Source organism: Saimiri boliviensis, chromosome 12 (assembly GCF_048565385.1).
Source record: "Saimiri boliviensis isolate mSaiBol1 chromosome 12, mSaiBol1.pri, whole genome shotgun sequence".
Classification (NCBI taxonomy): Eukaryota; Metazoa; Chordata; class Mammalia; order Primates; family Cebidae; genus Saimiri; species Saimiri boliviensis.
Window position 1 is genome coordinate 29,681,275 of NC_133460.1, and position 20,032 is coordinate 29,701,306.

The 20,032-nt window shown below is 48.0% G+C and overlaps 1 protein-coding gene across 2 annotated transcripts in view; it reads left to right on the forward strand.

The window, feature by feature from the left end:
* The window catches only part of GRID1 (glutamate ionotropic receptor delta type subunit 1), a 779,700-nt gene extending 765,467 nt beyond the window's left edge, over positions 1-14,233 (forward strand). The window contains exons 15-16 of one of the 2 annotated variants that reach the window (XM_039478468.2): positions 110-350; positions 10,957-14,231. In XM_039478468.2, coding sequence (XP_039334402.2) covers positions 110-350; positions 10,957-11,385 — 670 coding nt within the window. In that variant the 3' untranslated portion in view covers positions 11,386-14,231. Of the gene's footprint in view, positions 1-109; positions 351-10,956 lie in introns of both variants that reach the window. The other variant, XM_074382193.1, reaches the window with a different exon arrangement.
* Positions 14,234-20,032: the final 5,799 nt, after the last annotated feature.

A 20,032-nucleotide genomic window follows, 5' to 3' on the forward strand; every position in this document is an offset into this window, starting at 1 on the left:
GGCTCAGTGTTGTCCGTGGAGGGGGCAGTATGGTGGGGCAGGGGCCAGGGTCCCTGTGGCTGAGTTCAGGAGGTCGGTGGCTGTAGCTCACCTCGATTGTGTCTTACAGGATCCTGGAGCTGCAGGACACAGGGGACCTGGATGTGCTGAAGCAGAAGTGGTGGCCACACATGGGCCGCTGTGACCTCACCAGCCATGCCAGCGTCCAGGCTGACGGCAAATCCCTCAAGCTGCACAGCTTCGCCGGGGTCTTCTGCATCCTGGCCATCGGCCTGCTCCTGGCCTGCCTGGTGGCTGCCCTGGAGTTGTGGTGGAACAGCAACCGGTGCCACCAGGAGACCCCCAAGGAGGTCAGCACCCTGGGGCCTGCCCTCCCTTCCGCAGCCTAAAGGCAGGAATGTCACACTGGGCCGTTTGGAGGGCAGACCGTTTCTAGTTCGTGTTTACCTGAGTTGTCACATCTGGGGACAGCAGTGTTTTATATTGGGGGATTTTGTCGTTGTTTCATTCTGGTTTTAAAACTAAAGAAGACATGTAGGGGATGTTTTCATGCTTAAACAAAGTGCTGCAGTGCCAGCCTTAGCCACTAAAGTCCTGTATTTATCTATAGAGCAGGTACAGCATGGGCAGCGCCAGAGAGCCCTTCCCTACCCTGCCCCGCCCATGTGCCTCCACCCTGACCTGGAGAGACCACCCGTAGGGTAAGAGAGGAGCCCATTCCTTCCTGATTCTCTTTGACTTCTCACCAAGGGCCACAGGGCACTGCTCTCCCAGGGCACCAGGGGATCCCTGTCCCTCCCAACATTTCTTTCTCCCTACCTTCCTCTTCCTCCCAGGGCCCAGTCTTGTCCCTGTCCTTCCTGGGTACACTCAGTCCAGAAGACACTGTAGCTCTGTCTAGACTCCAGGTTCTGGGTACACATTCCTTCCTGTGTGTGTCAACTGCAAGCTGGTTCTGCCTGTCCACATTTCCTCCTTACTGGGGTTTTGTTCTTCCTCACGCTCCTTTTTTCTTTCTTTCTTTCTTTTTTTTTTTCTTCCTGAAATAAAGCCTTCGCCAAGGTTCCCTGGAGACCTGGAGACAGTTCCCCTGAGGGAGGGAGGTAGGGAGTGTCATTTGGTGATGATGCTTCTCCAGCAGAAACTACACACAGGCACATGCTCAGCCACACCATCTGTGGGCTGTCACTCCCTGCCATATAGACCTCAGCTATGTCTAGAACCACGGCTCCGCTTAGAAACACTGTGGGTGCAAATGGATATCAACCTCAAACAGGAAGTGGGAGAGCACCCTGCATCAAACCCAAATGCACTTCGGTTTTGTTTTTGTTTTTTGACCTTTTTATTTTACTGGAGGCTCAGATAGTACCTGGCAGTTCATTAAATGATTTCGGAGGTAGAAGATCCAAAGGGCACAAAAAATAAACTGAGGCAGGAAAGAAAAACAGCCAGGAGAAAGGTAAGAGCCGGCAGGATCCTTCTCAGCCTGATTCCGGGCAGGGATTTGGTACCTCTGGACAGGAAGGATAGGTCCACCACCTCTGTGGCCTGGGTATCTGGCCACATCTTACCCTCTATTCATTGATCTGTAAGCGCGTTCCTGGCAGGTCAGGGGCTAGGACAGGGGTGGACATCCCTCGCTCCTTTACACAACCCTGCATCATACCAGGTAGCAAGCTCTCTGTCCTTACGCTGCTTAACTCAGAACATCTGCAGTGTTTGGGAATATCTGTCTTTCTCTCTGGCCTTCTGTGTATCTCCATGCGAGGGAATGCAAAGCTGGGGCCAGCCACAGCCTCGGTGGCTGTCCTGTCACCCCTGGAGCTCAGGTGGAAAGGAAGGCCAAACTTTGAGAAAAAGCCCCTGAAAGGAACAGTTGATGGTTCTGTCCCAAGCTTCTTTGGCTACTGGAAAATGTTGTGTAAAGAAGTCCCTGGGAGGGACAGTGAATGATTCTGACAAGCAGTTTTAAGAAAAGGCTGCACATATCTCACCTCTACTCGTCATGTCAGCCCCCTCCATGCCATGGCCAGTGTGCACTCTTCACCTGCTTGTCACCACCCAGGTCTCTGTGCACAGAAGCATCAGTGGGCAGTCACAGTGTGGTGGCCCCAGAAGGATGAGAAGGGTGGGAAAGATCAGGACCCCAGACTGACCCATTTTGCACTCACTCCCTGTGTTGTTTGTTTAAGGTTTTGCTTATTTTCCCTAAGTCTTCAGCCTGGTTTCCTCTGTGCAAAGGCCCCTTGTGTCAGGGGAGCAGGGGAGGGTCTCAAGGTGGGTGAAAATTACATTGTCAGGAATTTGTCTTCCTGGGTAGCCGTGGGCAAGGGTGGGAGCCCAGAGACACAGGTTCAGGCTCAGCCCCGGTCTCTAGCCTATCGTTTGTGAGCCACATGCAAGGAGAGCTTATCCTTTGGATGGGAAGTCATTGTCTGCTTTTAGCCATGTCCCATCACAATGCCTAGATTAGTGACAGTTTGGACAATTTCAGCCTGGACCACCCACAGTTCATTGTGGTGTGTAAGAGAGACAGAGAAAGAGAGAGACTGGTGATTGTTAAAGAGACATAGATAGGAGGACAGAAACGAAAAGAGAAAAACATGGAGAGACCAGAAGACCAAGGGATAACCTAGCTGTGAGGGGCAACTCCTTGCTGGTAAAACATCTGCCTTTTATTTCTGGCTTCTACATAAGTCCAGGATCTCAGTTATGAAATGATGAATACATTAGCCCTGCTTCCAGAACGTGGGACTGACTTCCCCTGCTGCCAACCTGCTTCCAGATAGGAATGAGGACACATGGAGGGGGGCCGGTTGGAAAAGCACAGCAGCTGTCTGTCCCCCAACCCCTTCTGGTATTGCTAAGAAGGGTTGCATGGAAATGTTCCATCTTTTTCCTGTTTTTATGGGTTTCCAAATTTCAAATGCAATGTCCCCCTTCCTTCTTCTCTCTTTCCCTTTCCTCCTTTAATAAGCCTCCCTATAGAGACCCGGCCCCTGCCTTCAGGGAGCTTATCTCCTTGTACACAGATGTGACAGAGAGCTGGGCCCAGCAGTCTCCACCCATTGATCAGACTGATCTGCAGTGAGCAGCAGGTATCACAGAAGTGCAGAGGGCATCCATCCCAGCCAGGGCATGGTGAGGTCAGAGGGGTTAGGGGTGCTGATTATTGAGGTCTGCTTGGGGCTTACAGCTGTTAAAACTGAGCGTTGAAGCATCGGTACAAACCCTGGCTCTAAAGATGAGATAAGGAGTTGCATTTTTGGCAGGGTGAACAGCATGGAGGTAAACAAAGTCATCATAACTCCTGGAGCTCCAGGGCTAAAGTGTCAACATGAGGAAGGAGATGCTAGCAGAGGAGGCTGGGGAGGGAGACAGGGCCTGCTTCGAAGGACTTAAATGCCAGACCGAGAGGTTTTGACTTCATCATGCAGGGAATGGAAACCAGGAAAGGGCTCAAAATCACAGTGTTTTAGAAGCATATTCTTAAAACCTACAAATAATAATGATGGTATTTAATCCAGAACTACTTTGTGCTACTGGTTGCCTGTGTTTTATGGAGCAGCATTTGCAAATAGGCGAGAGTGTCTGGTTAATCTTTGAATGTTTCATATTGAGGCATTGGCAGTATTTCTTAAGGGCTAGAAACCTGTCTTTGGGTGGAGCCCAAGTTGTGTTTAATGGCTTGCTCTAGGGTGTCGTCCCAGTTTAGACACCTACTTGAAGAAGAGTAGTAATGTGCGTTCAACCCCTTAATATTCATGTAGATTTGAGCTCATATTTTTTCTAAGGAATCAGATGATTATGTAGTTACCCAATGCAGGTGAATGCACCAAGCTCCCTGGATGCAGTAAAGAGCCACCCGTTAGATTTATAGGGCATGTGGAGCCGTTGCTCTGAGAATAAAATATTCATGAAATAAAGATGAGAACTGTACAAATGGGAGACGACATGAGGAGTGAGAGATGAATCATCCATCACTGGGCTAGGAGTTCGGAATCCTTGTTGTTTTCTACCTTGTCTGCCCTCCCCTGGCCCTGCTTCCATTGCACACAGGAGCTGGCAGAGGCCAGAGGCCAGAGTGGTGGAGCAGCAGGGAGCAGAGGAGTAGCCGGCCCATCTGTTCTGGCTGTGGTCAGCCTCTGTCTGCATGCCCCCACCTGCTATGAAAAATTTGATCCCAGGGGCCCTCCCTTCTTCACCTCCACACTTCCTCGCCTCTACTCCTTTGATGTCTTCTTCAACTGCATGTAAAGAGTTTGCCCTTCTGCACACTTTTTCTTCTTAATTTATGCCAACCCAACAGCGTCTGGCTCAGGGACATTCTTGGCTGATAGTGGCAAAGGGGCTACTCCATCCAGAGGTTCTGGGCTAGGCAATGAGGACTATGGGGGAGACAAGTGACACCTTAGGGCCCCTTCCCTGTGCTGGACAGTCTTGTTAGCCCTCTTCAGCAGTTGAGGAAGGCATCTTTATGGTGAAATCCATCTCAGAAGTGAGAAGGGTAGAGATGGGATGTGGACTCTGTGTCTACCTCTGTGCCCCAGCTTTCTCCCAGGGGCAAGCTTGTCAAAGGCCAAGGACCTGTCCTTTCCACTGGATATGGGCATGAGCCCATTGGGTTCCTACGTAGCATTTGCCAGAGGGCTGGGGAATGCAGGGTGTGACCTGGTGCTCTACTCCGGGCCAGGCTCCTGGCTCCTGACTTCTGGCTACACATTTACATTATCTGAACCTCAGTCTCTCTCTTCTGCTGGAAACAGCCTGGCCTGAGAACTATGCTCAGGAGCAGATGACTTAGCGTGAGAGTAAGAATAGTGAGTGTGCACATTTTGGCCCAGGGCCTTCCAGTGAGAAGCCACGGAACACTATACACCGCTGTGTGTCTCAAAGCCAGAACACTTGGCAAAACCACCCCTGCCTGCTGCCACCACTAGCCGCCCGCCTTGCTGGGTGTGCTCCACATTGCCAGTAATTGTTTACCTGCCTGTCTCTGCTTCAGATCCGCTGTTGCCTCCTCACCTCTGCATTCCCATCAATTTGCCTTCTCTCTGGAACAGTGGAAGCTCTCGTTAAGGGGTGATGAATATAATTGAAGTATTGAGCACTTTCTATGTGCCAGGGACCAAGATAGATGCTTTACCAAGAACATTAGCTCTTCTGGTAGTAGGAGCTCAAATGCATTTATTGAATGAATGAACTAGTCTGGACACCCACAAAGAAAACGTTATTAATGTTAAATTGTTGTGTAATCATTGCAGTTGGATCAATGGCTTTCAATTCTGGCTGCACATCAGAGGTGATTAATTCTGGGACTTTTTAGAAATACAGGTGCATGGGCCCTGTTTCCCAAAGGGTCATATTAGGGAGATCTGGACTGCCATAATTTTTAAAATCTCCACGTGTGCTTCTGATATCCAGCCAAGGATGAAAGCCACTGATCTACGCCAACATTCCAAGGTGAGGAGCTACTGGGGGTAATGGAATTTGAGTAGAATGAAGTCTCACTGGTATGGGAAGGATGAATTTCTTGACACACTGGTGTCATGGAAAAGAGCCCAGGTTTTAGGCTAGGTGTACTGGCTCATGCCTGCAATCCCAGCACTTTGAAAGGCCTGCTTGAAGCCAGGAGTTGGAGAACAGCCTGGGCAGAGAAGCTAGACACCAGTCTCTACAAAATAAAATAAAATAAAATAAAATAATTAGCCAGCTGAGGTGGTATGTGACTGTAGCCCCAGCTACTCAGGAGGCTGAGGCAAGAGGATCACTTAAACTGAGGAGTTCAAGGCTGCAGTGAGCCGAGACTGCACCACTGCACTCTAGCTTGAGTGACAGAGGGAGACCCTGTCTCAAACAAACAAACAAACAAAAAAGGAAAAGAAAGGATCCCAGGTTTGGGAATCTGGTAGATGTGAGCTCTCATCCTGACCTTCCACTTACTGTGGAATTGCGTGACCTTGAGCAAGCTGCCATACCCCTAGCCTCTGATGTTCATTTCTCAGTGTACTTGCTGCTGCCACCCAGGGTGTGAAGTCATTGTCGGTTCGCTCTCATTGCCCTTCCTAAAAAATCTGCTGATCAGAACTCTGTCTCCTGATACTGAAAAACTGCCCACCACCTCCTGAGACCATTTCAGTTACATACTTGAGCTCCTTTGTCCTTACCCAGCGAATACTCTCAGATCCCCAGCCTAGCCCAGTGGGGTTGAGTAAGTCTTGGGAGCAACACTGAAGACTGTTGGTGACATTTCTCCTAGCCCTTGGGTCCCATTTAGCATGTGGTTGGTCTCAGTGGTAGCAGGAGAATGCCACCAACAGCCAGCTCAAGTCAGGGGGAAGTCCCTCATCCCCATTTTTGTTCCTGTCCAACTTTAAGTAAGAGCTGTTGGACTCCAAGCAAAGTCTGTTCTAAGGAGTCCCACGTGTAACAGGCGGTTACAAAGATGATAGTTTAGTTAATTACCGTTTTCCAATACACTGTATTATTTCCACGTTGGTGAACACCGGCTTAATTATAGAACTTTATTTCTGCAAGACAATGCCTGGGAGAGGTTTCCCAGTAACCTCCATTGGTGCATCTGTCATCATGTTTAATATGGGATGAGAAACGCAGAGCTGGAATTCATGGGTAAACACAGTCTGTGAATTTTATGTCATATTCAGGGATGTTTGACTAGGTCAGTTACCTACAGTAAATTAATGAAGACAGCAATAAGTTTCCAAGTCTCTTTCCACAGCTGTCATTACCTGTCCGAACACCGAAACCTTGGGATAATGAGGATGTAAACGGATGTAGTTCACATAAAAAAGCCCATTATTTGAATTTGCATAACATAACAGAATGCACCATTTTGTCTAAAAGATGGATAATTATTCAAATCACTCCTGCCTCTTTCCTTGAGTAGGCTGATTACTCCTGTCTCCTCTTTCCTTGACTGGAGACACAGAAGGAACAGCCAGACATGACTTGATGAGGGCTGCATCTCTGGCCCCAGGTGATAGAAGCAGACCATGCTTCCGGGGTCTCCAAACCGGGCAGTCTGTTCTCCGCGCCTGAGCTCTGGCTCCCACAGACAGCAGCAGGAGCAGGCATCTTCAAGGATACATTGTGAGACACAGCAAATGGCTGCATTTGTTTTCCAGAAAAGATCGGAGGCATTTGCTGCAGTTATATACCTTTTCTTTGAAGAAGAGGCTCGAGATGGCACCCTCCTCTCCCAGGATTTATCCTGGTGTTGGAACTATTAGGAGTAATAGAATTTGAGTAGAATGAGGTCCCACTGATGTGAAGAGGATGGATTTCTTGATAACCGTTTGGGTAGGAAACCCCCTGGAAAGTGTGTCCATTTGGTGCAGCCACTTTCTGCGTGTCCTGACACAGAGACTTTAAAGGCTAACGAATAACTGCAATTTGGAGTTGGTTCCTGCTGCACAGCTTTGCAGCCCTTAGAACTGCTTCATCCATCCTTAATTTGAGGCAAGCAAAAAAAAAATAATAATAATGGGTAAAATAAACTTATGCAAGCTCTTCCTTCAGAAATAACAGACTGGCAGGGACCTAGCTATCTCCACAGTCTCAGGGCTGGCCTTGATTCTAAATGCTCCAGTATCACTTGGTTCACTCCTGCCACTGCATTTACTGTTTCAGTTTGGCGCCTGTGCCCTGCCACTGGACAGTCCGCCATCCTCTAGTGTTCTCTCCCTCGCACTTCAATGGTGCAGTCATCTAGCTCAGAGACCTCCCTCACTCACATTTTCCTTCAGAGAATTTTGGCTGGTCTGTCTTCCCCTGAAGCATTCATGTTTGTTTCCCTGGCATTAAGTAGAGAGCGTTCTTTCATCTTGGCCACTACTTCCAACCCCCTACCTCCCTGTGGCTTTCTTGGAAAGGAAATTAATCTTTCCTTCTCTCCAAACTCTGACAAAATGGAAGCTGCTCCTGAGCCTAGTGCTCAGTTGACTTTGAGGAAAAAAAGGCCAGGCACTCTTACCAACTTCCGGAATCCAGAGTTGAGCAGCACTGGAACCAAGACACCTGCTTCCCCCTTCAATTGAGTCTATTTAAACTTTATTTCTTTTCAGCTTCAAAGGGGTCCTTAAAGTCCTGAAGGGAAATTAGAAAGGAGAAAAAAGGGAAGATTATGCAACTGACCAGTTACTTAGTTCTTCCAGTGGTTCCCAGGTCATCAAGTTTCCCCTCCATGGAAATGAAAGTTTCTGCCAGTGAGGGTTACCAGCTTGTTCATCTGTCTCCAAGCTTTGCTAGATGCAAAGAGAAGAAAACGTTATCTTATTAAACCCTTCGAGTATCTGAATTCCTCTCTCAACTTCTTTAGCTTCCAGACACTCTGGTACCTGTTTTGTGCCCTTCATACATTTTGAAATGAAAATGCCTTATATATACAAATATTCATCAAAATGTTTGTGTCACTCAGTCTGGCTAATACAGATGATTCTGTATCCGCAGTTTAGCAGGAGCTCATAGCAGCCACAAGAATGCTAGAGATGTAGGCTTGATGCTGGACAGGAGTCAGGGCCTGTGTGGACACCCAGCACCCAGGCACTAGGAGGATGGCTGTGGAAGAGAAAGTTTGGTGGAGTGTCACTGCTGCAGCAGATAAAGCACCTGCTGCTCTCTGTCTCTCTGTCTCTTTGTTCAGGATTCAGATTCAGTCTTACTGTCCTTATTTGGGTCAGGATTCTGTCTCTTCATTAGGTAACCTGTCTCCTGATAGCCTGTCAAACTGTTATCCAGTGGGCATAGTAATTCCCTAAAAGCAATAAGCCATAGACTTCTTTGGGAAGAGATCGGTGATACTGAGTGGTGCTAAGCCGCTAACACCCTAAATAACAGTTATAAAATATTCCTGCAGTAGTCTTACATGCAAAAATGAAAACAAAGCAGACAAAATAGAACACACAAAAAGGAGCAAAGTTGAACAGAGGTGACTCAACCATGGTGTAAGGTAATGAGGAAAATAACTTGAATTTGGTTTGCTCTATATTTTACAAACCTTTGAAGGAGTCAGCATAAACACTGCATGGATGATATTTAGTCTGGCATTCTCCAGCCAATTCCCCCAATTTCCCCATGACACTTGCCATGCAGAAGTGACCCTAACTCAGAGATGGTCTCCCAGCACCAATGAGCAGAGCTCTGCTTGTGTGGGTGGGCTTCAGATCACTGGTGTTGTGGCTGTGCCTGTGAGGCTGTGCCAATGGTTTCTGATGTCATTTTCACCTATGACACAGAACCACATCCCATGATATCTTCCACCCTCAAACCAATTGGCTCTCTTATTCTCAGATTTCCTCCTTCCCTGGAATGACTTGTCAGTTCTCTTATGGGTATTGTCAGTTTTCTTGTCCTGGGGAAGAGTCTTGTCTGGGAATGACAGCAGGTGTCTCATCAGAAGCCGAGCTCTGTGTGTCAACCAACTCATAAAGTATGGAGAGAGCAGTGGTCCCACCTTCTATATCCCAAGGGACGTTGAGACAAGGAGTAACCTGCAGAGCACTTCACCTCCTTACCTGAGGAATACTGGGTTGACCCTTCATGGGGATTAGCGCTGCGATTCATGTACTCATCCGGCAGGGGCACATGCCCATTATTCAGTTGAACTTCTAAGGGGTGGAAATCCTCTCCCACCATCCCCACAGAAGCTCAAAACAGTCACTGGAATGACTCTTAGATTCATGAGATTCCTTCTTTTTCCTTCTGAAACCATATTCAGGGCTTTCTATATTTCTTAGTGTTTCTAACTCCCCTGGAAGGTGGACAGGGGACGGGTTCCTTTCTCCGATACATGCCAGCATGAGACTACCTGCAGGGTTGCCTTGGAGCTGAGCTTTAGCACGGTATTTCTCTAGGAGTTTGAGGCGAGGGAGAGGTCACTGCCTTCCCTGGTGCATCAGCACCCATGCTGCCTGCAAAGGCCCTGCTGCTTCAACCTCACGGGGAAGCTCATATGGCTCCTCTGCCGGGCACCAGGTCCTGTGCCCGCCTCACTGCGGGGAAGCCAAAAAAGGTGATGATGTCTTCCTTGAGCTTTCAAGCAGTGTGTCTGCCTTTAATTACTCTGACATTGTAGGCAAATTATTATTTGAAAGGAATGGTATTTGTTGTTTTGTTTTCTTTCTTAAGCAAATAAATGAACCAAGTGTTTTCCTATGATGTCACCCACTGTGGTGAGACAATATCATGTGTGAGATTACCCACTTTGGTAGCCTTGAACCCTCATGAAACCAGGAGAGTCAGCTGACCCTGGAGAAGTCCTGTTCCTCACAATCTCCACCCAGGAACCCATGCCCTCCTACCCTTCCAGACAGGGACATGTCCCCGTCCTTGGACTGCCTGAAGAGATTGCACAGGGAGGACATGGGTCACTGGGTGAGGTAGGGCTTCTCTCCTGCTCCAGGCCTCCAAGCTGCCTCTGACACTCATGGGCCTTTGACTCTTAGGAGTCATTGACCCTTCCTGAGCCTGAGCCTTCCTTTGCGTAAGTGGGGGCGATGATCATGCGAAGTCTTTTCAGCATTGTGAGCTCTAAGTGGCAAATTCATGGGGCACCCTTAGAGGCTCAAGGACCATTTTCTTTACTCCCGTGGGACTTCATCTTCTCCTATCTCTGCCTGCTCTTCAAAGCATCTTGTCCTAAAGGTTGCTTCTGGGTATGGCAGTGATTCTCAGCTGAGTACAGAGGCGAGACAGGATGCAGCCAAGGCCTGTTGACAGCAACTTTGCTACAGAAGGATCATGTTTATCCATTGGCTTCCCCAGATAACAGAGGGTTGGCCCCATAGTTGAGGGGAGGTGGGAGCCACATGAGGGGGATACTGACCCACAGCCCAACAGGCTGACCAGGCCTGGTGCCTCCAGATACCCAGAGTTGTAGCGAGCCAGCCTTGACTCACTGTTGGGGGCCCACCTGACCTTCCTGTGCCTTCCCTCCAGGACAAAGAAGTGAATTTGGAGCAGGTACACCGGCGCATGAACAGCCTCATGGATGAAGACATTGCTCACAAGCAGATTTCCCCAGCGTCGATTGAGCTTTCAGCCTTGGAGATGGGGGGCCTAGCTCCCACCCAGACCTTGGAGCCGACACGGGAGTACCAGAACACCCAGCTCTCGGTCAGCACCTTTCTGCCAGAGCAGAGCAGCCATGGCACCAGCCGGACACTCTCGTCAGGGCCCAGCAGCAACCTGCCGCTGCCGCTGAGCAGCTCAGCCACCATGCCCTCCATGCAGTGCAAACACAGGTCGCCCAATGGGGGGCTGTTCCGGCAGAGCCCAGTGAAGACCCCCATCCCCATGTCCTTCCAGCCTGTGCCTGGAGGCGTCCTTCCAGAGGCTCTGGACACCTCCCACGGGACCTCCATCTGACCACGCCGCCTGTCCTCCTGCCCACCCTCCCACCCACCCGACCAGCAGAGCTTTTTAATACAAGAAAACAACAACACAAACCACACACACTCACACACACACATACACAGAGACTCTTTCATTTTTCTTGTACATATGTGTAAATAATGACAGAATGGAGTGGGGTAAAAGTGTATTTTGAATATTCCCAATTTTCGAAGTCAGTAAAAAAAAAAACACAAAAACTGTATGAATGACTTTGTAAATTTTGTTCTATATGAATAAAAAGGCAAATTACTTGTGATCATTCTGAAGTGCCAAAGGAGCCCCCCCTGTTCCTGGGCCTTTCTGAGGGCAGGCGGGGTGACCAGATAAGGACCCTCTCCCTGCTGGGGGAGAAGGGAAGACGAGGAGCCCCACATGCCGCTCGCTGCCTTGTCCCACAGCTTTGCTGCCCCGTTTCTTTGCTCCTGGCCCCTCCTTCCTTTTAGTTCCTCAGCTGGATAGAGGGAGTCTGGAGCCCGTGTTGGGCTGGCCCACTGGGTTGCTGTGCTGCAGGGTGATCAGCTGTTCTGGGTAGCCTGGGACCAAGGAGGTGCCCTGGACTCAGGACCATCCTGTCCTGAACCATGCAGGACAAGATGGTCACCAGCTGTTTGTGCCGCAGTGTGCCTCTGTCCCATGGGCCTGAGAGAAATTGACAATTACCTGTGGTGAAGTAATTGAGAACTTTGATGCTGAGCTGTTGTCATATCATCCTGTTGGCCTTGCTTTTTATTTTCTTTTCAAAATTAGAAGACTCAACAAATGATAGCATATGAGGGAAGGAGGGAAGACTCCATTGTTGCCACAGGGAGGCAGGGCAGAGGTGGGGTTGGTCTGGAAGAAGGTCCCTGGGGACAGGAAGTTGTGAGGTGCAGTTAGTTACATGGACCAGGTGAAGTGATGGAACAAGAGGCCAGGTAGGGGAAGAGTATTCCCTTGAGTTTGGGCCCATGGTCCCAGGTAAGAGAAGAAAGTGTGGCCATAGATGCAGGGTGTAGAAGCTTTGTAGTGTCAGGTAAACGGATCCTGTTAGAAGGAGCTGGGGGAGGTGCCCAGGGGAGTGGACCAGCACTCCAGGTGATGGAGCATGCTGGGAAATAGAGAAAAGAGACCATGTTTGTTTAGGTAGGAGGAAGCTTTGCCCCTTAGGTGAGACGCTTAAGTGTAACTCCCATCCACCAAAGAAGTTGTTTGTAGCCCCAAAAGTAAAGGCCTATCTCTCTCTGGGTCATAAATCCTCCAGGCAGTCCAACAAATAGGACTGGCTCCAGCACAAACCCTCCCTCCCAGCATCACCATCTTCTTCAGACCAGACCAGGAGTCTTCCCCAAGCAGCAATCCAGCCCAGAGCAGGGGCCCTCCCCACTCAGGGCATCTGATATGCTTTGAGATTCCCAGGCCTAGCCTTGTGCACCTGCAGCTGTGGGGAAGCCCTCAGTTATCTGGGAAGCCTGGTTTTATACGCCTAGGACAACCTAACAGCCCCCCTCCTTCAGCTGCCCTTTCTGGGGCAACTAAGCTACAGAATCAGGGAAAGAACCATTAGGAGTGGAACCGGGGGAATCTGAGTTGTGCCACTTCAGTTCTCTCCTAAAGACAAAGGTGATTCTGATCTCCTGACCTGTCAGAATGGAATACACAGCCCACATCTTTCACGGAAGGAGGTAGGGCTCCCACTGCCAGCAGTAATCAAGGAGCTGAGCGCTTGGGCCTGCAGTCATGGAGAAATACAAAGTCCTATTGATTGCTTCTTCTAAAGCCTTGTAGAGTTTCTAGAGAGACGTATTTATGAGGGTGATAACTAGCCCAGGATTGATTTCTTTCCTAAAGTCCCTAGTGACATGATTGAGCAGTAAGGAACGGCCACATCACACAGTCAGCTAAAAGCACCATGGGAAGAGAGAGTGTTTATAATTATGTTATTTATCTCTGGATGCTGAGAATGGTCTGATATTTGTGCTACCAAGGCAATCCATTGACATTTCTCCAATCAGAGCATGTGGAACTTTGAGCCACGCATGCCCCTAGAAGCCTAGGTGGGCTACCATGAACCCGAGGAAGAACAGGCTTTGTTTTCCATCAGCACTTTGGGGGCCCTGCCCTGGATGGATGGTCAATTTTTCATATATATATATATATATATATATATATATATATATATATATTAATCAAACTCTGGTCTCACAGCCTTATCTCACACCTAATTCTGTTTCCCCATCACCCCCTGAGATGGCCTGTCTTCTGGGATATAGCATGAATGTCTTTTTGGATAGCTCTGCTTAGAATGAGTTTCAAGGAGGAGAAAGAGGGAGATAGAGGTTGTGTGTATGTATGTATGTGTGTGTGTGTGTGTGTGTATGTGTGTATGTGTGTGTGTGTGAGAGAGAGAGAGAGAGGGAGAGAGAGACAGAGAGAGAGACAGAGAAAACCAGCATCTTCAAGAGAAGTATTCTGCTTATACAAAATCCTTTATACCCCATGGTGTTATTCTTCACCATGTTTATGTTATTTCTTTAAAAATTTTCTACCCTTGGCATGAGGGGAAATGATTGATATTCAAGCAAGTTCTCTAGGAAACAAAATCTTCCCAACTCAGATTTCTGTGTCAGCTCAGAATGTATCTTTTTTTCATGCTTTGCTCTTTGGATTTATAACTCTGTTTAGACTATTCCATACATTTTAGGTATATTTTGTGCCTTCAGACACTGCAAATAATAATCAGCATTTGGATTAAAGTTGTTTAATAATAAATCTTGTCTTTGCTCCCTATGCTCTTATTCTCTGGGGTGAAGAAATACTGACTACTTATTTCTGGGCATGCTGAGATCATGAACTAAATTCTGTGCCATCGGCAGGGACAGTCATGAGGAAGACTCCTCTCCTCGAGGGGGTCTCAGATATGCCTGGAGGTGGGGTCATGCCCTCTTCACCCAGTACATATCCAGAGTTCCCTGATAACAACTAGGGGACAGTGTGAGGGACAGCCTGAGCAGCAAGTCTAATTTTTGGTTAACCTAACAGTGTTCTTTAAATGTTAAGTTCTTGGAAGAGTCTTAGGAGAGAACTGGGTCATCATCATACATAGAGAAGTGCTCCCATGGCCTGGAGGGATGAACATCCTTCTAACTGTCAGCTGACTGCGCTGCCACTCTCATCTCTGCACTCACCCTGACCTCAGATAAGTTGCTTCTCTCTGCTTGGGTCTCAGGGCTAAGGGACTGTCATTCCAGGTGGACCCACAACTTGGCTTCTCAAAGTTTGACCCTCACGAGGTTTGTGGAGATCCTTCTTCAATGAACATCCTATGCCCTCAGACATACCACACGCCTCGAGCCATCAGCCTGGTCCTCCACCCCTAGATGTGTGTGCTTTTCGGCCAACCTCTGAAAAAGTCCCCTGGCTTCAGTCACTGTGTCGAGGAAAGAGCCTCGCGTCGGCCTCGAGCTCAGTAAGGCTGATCTGAGGAGGCTGGCTGTCATGTCATGATAGAGATTTCTTCTTTTAGAAAGCAAAGGGAGGATGCCCAGCCCCAGTTTTTCTGCCCTGCATCAAGGCCAGGCTTCTCCACACTGGGGCCACTCCTCAGACTGGGGTTGAGGGCGGGCAACAGACGCCGCTGGATTCTGTGAGTGGACAGGTGGACAGGAGCAGCTGCGGGGGCTGTTTTTATAAGAAGAAGCTGCCTAGATCCTAAATTGGAAATCCCCCAAATAGTACCAAAGTAAAACTAATTCCATACCTGATGCTTGTCTTTTAAGCGCTGAAGGAGGAGCAGACACATTACAGAAGAAAAGACCAGTGGTCCTAAAGGCCATGAGGACATGGAGAGGTACTGGCCTGTGCCTTTTCATTTAAAAGTCATTCCATTTAATAATAGGTGATAGAAATATAAAAAATAAAATGTTAATCGTTTTAAATATAATTAAATAACAGAGATGGGCAAGGTCTAACAGATAACTCAGTTCTGTGTATGACCTTCTGCTTTCAAGGCGAAGGGGTCACTTAATTGAGTGCCTCCAGCTTCATTTTCAGGAAACCTTCACTCCCAAAAGTATCTGCTTATGAATTAGCATCTGCATCTTAGCTAGAGCCTTGTTTTGTACTTTTGGCCTTGGCAAAAGAAAATGAGATACAAGCTCCAGACAGTTTTAACTGACCTTTCCTTGCTGTGGACACAATAAAAGAGGCAGCATTTCTGTTCCTAATGTAACACTTTTAATATGTAAAATATTCTTTTATTTTATACCATTAGTAGTTTTTAATAAAACTATTTATTCTTATTATCCTCACCATCTGTACCAAGAAACTGCACATGAATAACTCTCTCCTGTGCCAGTAACTTTAATCACTGTCTTTTTTTTTGGTGGGGGGATGCCTCGCAGTGGTAGTATTTAGTCAGAGGAGATTGCTTATGAGAGAAGTGAACCTATTCCAGATAAATCAGGTGAGCTAATAGTCACCTCCTACAAAAGAGGATGGGACAATTGTCTGTAATGTCTGATCATCCCTCCCCTGCCGGCATTTATTGTCTCACCTCTGAACTTGACGTTGAGCACTGAGCTCCAGAGATAATAGAAATTCTCTCTGCTGGGAAAAAAAAAAAAAAAAAAAAAAGATGGCTACAGAAATTTGCAATGGCCAATGGCTGGGATCTGGAAGAGAGGGCACTAGACAGACCTGGATTACTTAGGGTGAGCAACCAAATGTGACCAAAGGAGAGCTCAGTTGCTGGCAGAGTCAAGTATACAGTTGCCAGGAGCCCAGAGGTATCCAAATTCAGAGGCAGACAAAATATTCACCCATGTATGTAGACTTGTGCATCCAAAATAAGTACACATAGACACATATACATATGTTCATGCACAAACACCTAAGTCCATGCAAACACACTCATCATATCAGACACATGCATGCAGAGTTTTAAAGCACATGGCAATGCGTGTGGGTAATATAAGCAGGTGGAGAGATGCTCATCAGAAACAGAGCCCAGGGGAGAAAACTGTTTCAGGGCTTCCCTGCCCAGTGCACAGGCTCAATACAACAATCAGCCCAGCGGTGCTCTGCAGTCAGCCGCTGAGGAGGGAGGGAGGCGCACCTCCAGCAGTGTGGCCTGTTACCTGCAAGGCTGTCTGGTGTGCTTAGCAAACCCTCCTCTGTTATCAATCCCTTGCTCTAAAATCCTGACTTGCAACCGGAATCCCTGAAATATGCCAAGAAGCCTGGCATTCTCAAAAACATCCTGTTTCCTAATAAGAATACCCATTATCATCTGTATCCGTGACCGTTTCTTGATCAGGTGTGGTGTTTGAGAGATTGTACTATACCCCTCACTCTCTTATTCTCAGATCAGCCATGCAAAATAAAAAATATTATAAATAGATTTATACATATGGAAACAGAAACTCAAAAAGAAATGGTTCCAAAGCTGCTGAGAGACAGTGCTGGGATTCACTTTCTTGTCTGTCTGAGTCCTTGGTGCATGCTCCCTCCAGTACAGCCGGCTCTCCCTCCCGGAGAGCATACCCGCTGTGCCTCAGCTGCTGCACCTGTGCTGACCTTCCCTGTCACCAGCGTATCAGGTCCCTCAGCCTCGACATCTGTTGCCTCCTCTCCAGTGGCTTCAGGGCAGTCGGTGAGTATCTTGTGCACCCCTGCAGTGGCTGTAGCTAGCCTGGGATAACAGGGTCATTTCTAATCACAAAGTTGGGCTGGATATCTGCTCCTATGAAGCTGCCTCAGCCAGACAGGGCATCAGAGTCTGCCAGTTGCACTCAGAAGATAGGCTGTTCCTCTGAGGGTATCTCCTTTCTCAGCTAGACTCCCCAAGAGGCACCTTCTCCTTCTGCAGAAGGTAAAGTGTGCTACAAGCTAAGGGAAGCTCTGAGGCTAACCAGTGCTCTAAAGAGTTTTAGGATTCTCTCCCAGGGCAGGAATTCCTCTACCAAAGTCCCTTGATATACCTCAGAGGTTCCTGAAAACCTCCAAAAAATATCTGCCAAATTGCCTGTGCATGAATGCATGCATGTGTGTATGTGCATTTTCTCCAGTAATCTTGTTCGTATCTTCCACAGTTCTACAATTCTCATATAAAAGTTCTAAGCCGGCCGGGCGCAGTGGCTCAAGCCTGTAATCCCAGCACTTTGGGAAGCCGAGGCAGGTGGATCATGAGGTCAAGAGATTGAGATCATCCTGGTCAACATGGTGAAACCCCGTCTCTACTAAAAATACAAAAAAAAAAAAATTAGCTGGGCATGGTGGCGCGTGCCTGTAATCCCAGCTACTCAGGAGGCTGAGGTAAGAGAATTGCCTGAACCCAGGAGGCAGAGGTTGCAGTGAGCCGAGATCGCACCATTGCACTCCAGCCTGGGTAACGAGAGTGAAACTTAGTCTCAAAAAAAAAAAAAAAAAGCTCTAAGCCACTTCCCTTAAGAGTTGTGAGTTGGGTAAGCCTCCACATCTCACTCTCCCAAGGCTAGTGTTTAGGTGCAATCTTATGTTGGTGCCCATCTGAGGTGAAAGGCAGAACAGTAGCCAGAGGAGGGAGTGTGGAAAATGCATTTGCAGATGGGGACCCTGGGGCTTTGACTAAGAGGCGGGAAAATCCTACTGGCAGGGCACCCTGGGCACTACAAGATGTGTAGGCGACCGGATGGGGCTGGTGCCCTGATCCTGGTACCCAGGAAAGTGGTCAAGATAAGGCAAATGAATGAACATTAAAACTTCTCAGGTCTGGGCTGGATTCCTGTGTCTGGCCTTTATTGGTGGTGACATCTTGAGCACATTCCTTGTTCTTTGAGTCTCACTGCTTCATTCTTTTATTAGCGACAGTAATACCTATATCTTCTATTTGGTGAAAATTCCGTAGTTAGTAATCATTAGAAAAGCTGCAGCTGGGAGTTGGTTCCCCTCAGCACAGCTTTGCAGTCCTTAGACCTGCTTCAAGCATCTTTAATTAGAGGCAAGCAAAAAAAAAAAAAAAAAAAAAAAAAAAAAAGGTGAAATAAACTTATTCAAGCTCTTCCTTCAGAAATAATAGAATGGCAGGAAATTGGCTGCCTCCACACTCAGTCCCTGGTCTCATCTTGGTTCTAAATGTTCCAGTGTTACCCAGTCCTCTCCCCACCACCATGGTTACGATTCCAGCTTGGCGCCTGTGCCCTGCCAATTGGCAATCCACCACCCTCCAGCATCCTCTCCCTTGCACTTCAGTGGTGAAGTCCACCTGTTGAGAGACCTCCTTTGCTCATGTCTTCCTTCAGAGGATTTTCGCTGGTCTGTCTTCCCCCGAAGCTCTCATGTTTGTTTCTCTGGCATTAAGTAGATAGGGTTCCTTTCACCTTGTCTCCTACTTTCAACTCCTTACCTCCTCGTGGCCTTCTTGGACAAGAAGACTCAGTGCCCTGCCTGGGATGTATCCATATTTGCTCTGTTCTCCTAGGCCTGGCTTCCTGGGCAAGGGGTTCAGGAAGAAGGGATTTGTGCCCCTTAGATGGAAACAAATGCTAGACAAATGCTGTGTCAATAAGTGAGACCTGGTTTTGCATTTTGGCTCTGGACTTCATAGTTGTATGATTTAGGATTTGAAGTGATAAGACTGAATTCACAGAGCTATGTGTGGTTCATGATTGCTGAAATGATCTTTTCCCAGTTCATAAGCTCACTTCTTCTGCCAGCTGAGCCTCTTGCAGAACCTATACAGTCCCCAAAGACCAGAGCTGGATCCTGACAAGCAAGGCCGTGCTTCTCTTTACTTTGTGGCAAATTACTTTTTTTTCCGCAAGACAGCATGACCTAGTGCTGACTCAGTAGATCAGAGTAGGAAAAGACAGATCTGGCTTAAAATCTGTTCTTTGCCACTATGTATATGGGTGTCCGTGTTCCTATTACCAATGTCTCTGAGCCTTCTCTCTGCCCCTCACCTGCAGAATGGGTTCTGAGTCCTCATCTGTTTTGCAGATCAGTGACAATGTGGATAAGGTACCTGCACAAATACACTCTCATAAATGGGGGCTCTTTTTTTTTTTTTTTTTTTTTTTGAGACGGAGTTTTGCTCTTGTTACCCAGGCTGGAGTGCAATGGCGCGATCTCAGCTTGCCGCAACCTCCGCCTCCTGGGTTCAGGCAATTCTCCTGCCTCAGCCTCCTGAGTAGCTGGAATTACAGGCACGTGCCACCATGCCCAGCTAATTTTTTGTATTTTTAGTAGAGACGGGGTTTCACCATGTTGACCAGGATGGTCTCGATCTCTCGACCTCGTGATCCACCCGCCTCGGCCTCCCAAAGTGCTGGGATTACAGGCTTGAGCCACCGCACCCGGCAATGGCGGCTCTTGTGATCTGCATTCTGCCTCTTGGTGTGAACTGCTCAGGCTTTGAGCTTAGTTAACCACCTCATTCATAACATTCACGTACAGACCACTTCCTTCCCACTTGTCTGCTGAGACAGAGGAAGGAAGCGTTTCTGTTTCCATCGCTAGAACTGGAATGCTTGCTTTGGGTCTCACCCTCCCACTGGGAGCTAGCAGTGACAGCAGCCCTCACTTCTGTTCACAAGACCCTCTCGGGTAATTATTCTGATTGTTCACAGAAAGCAAATGAAAAGCAGCCTGGCTTACCTAGAGAGGA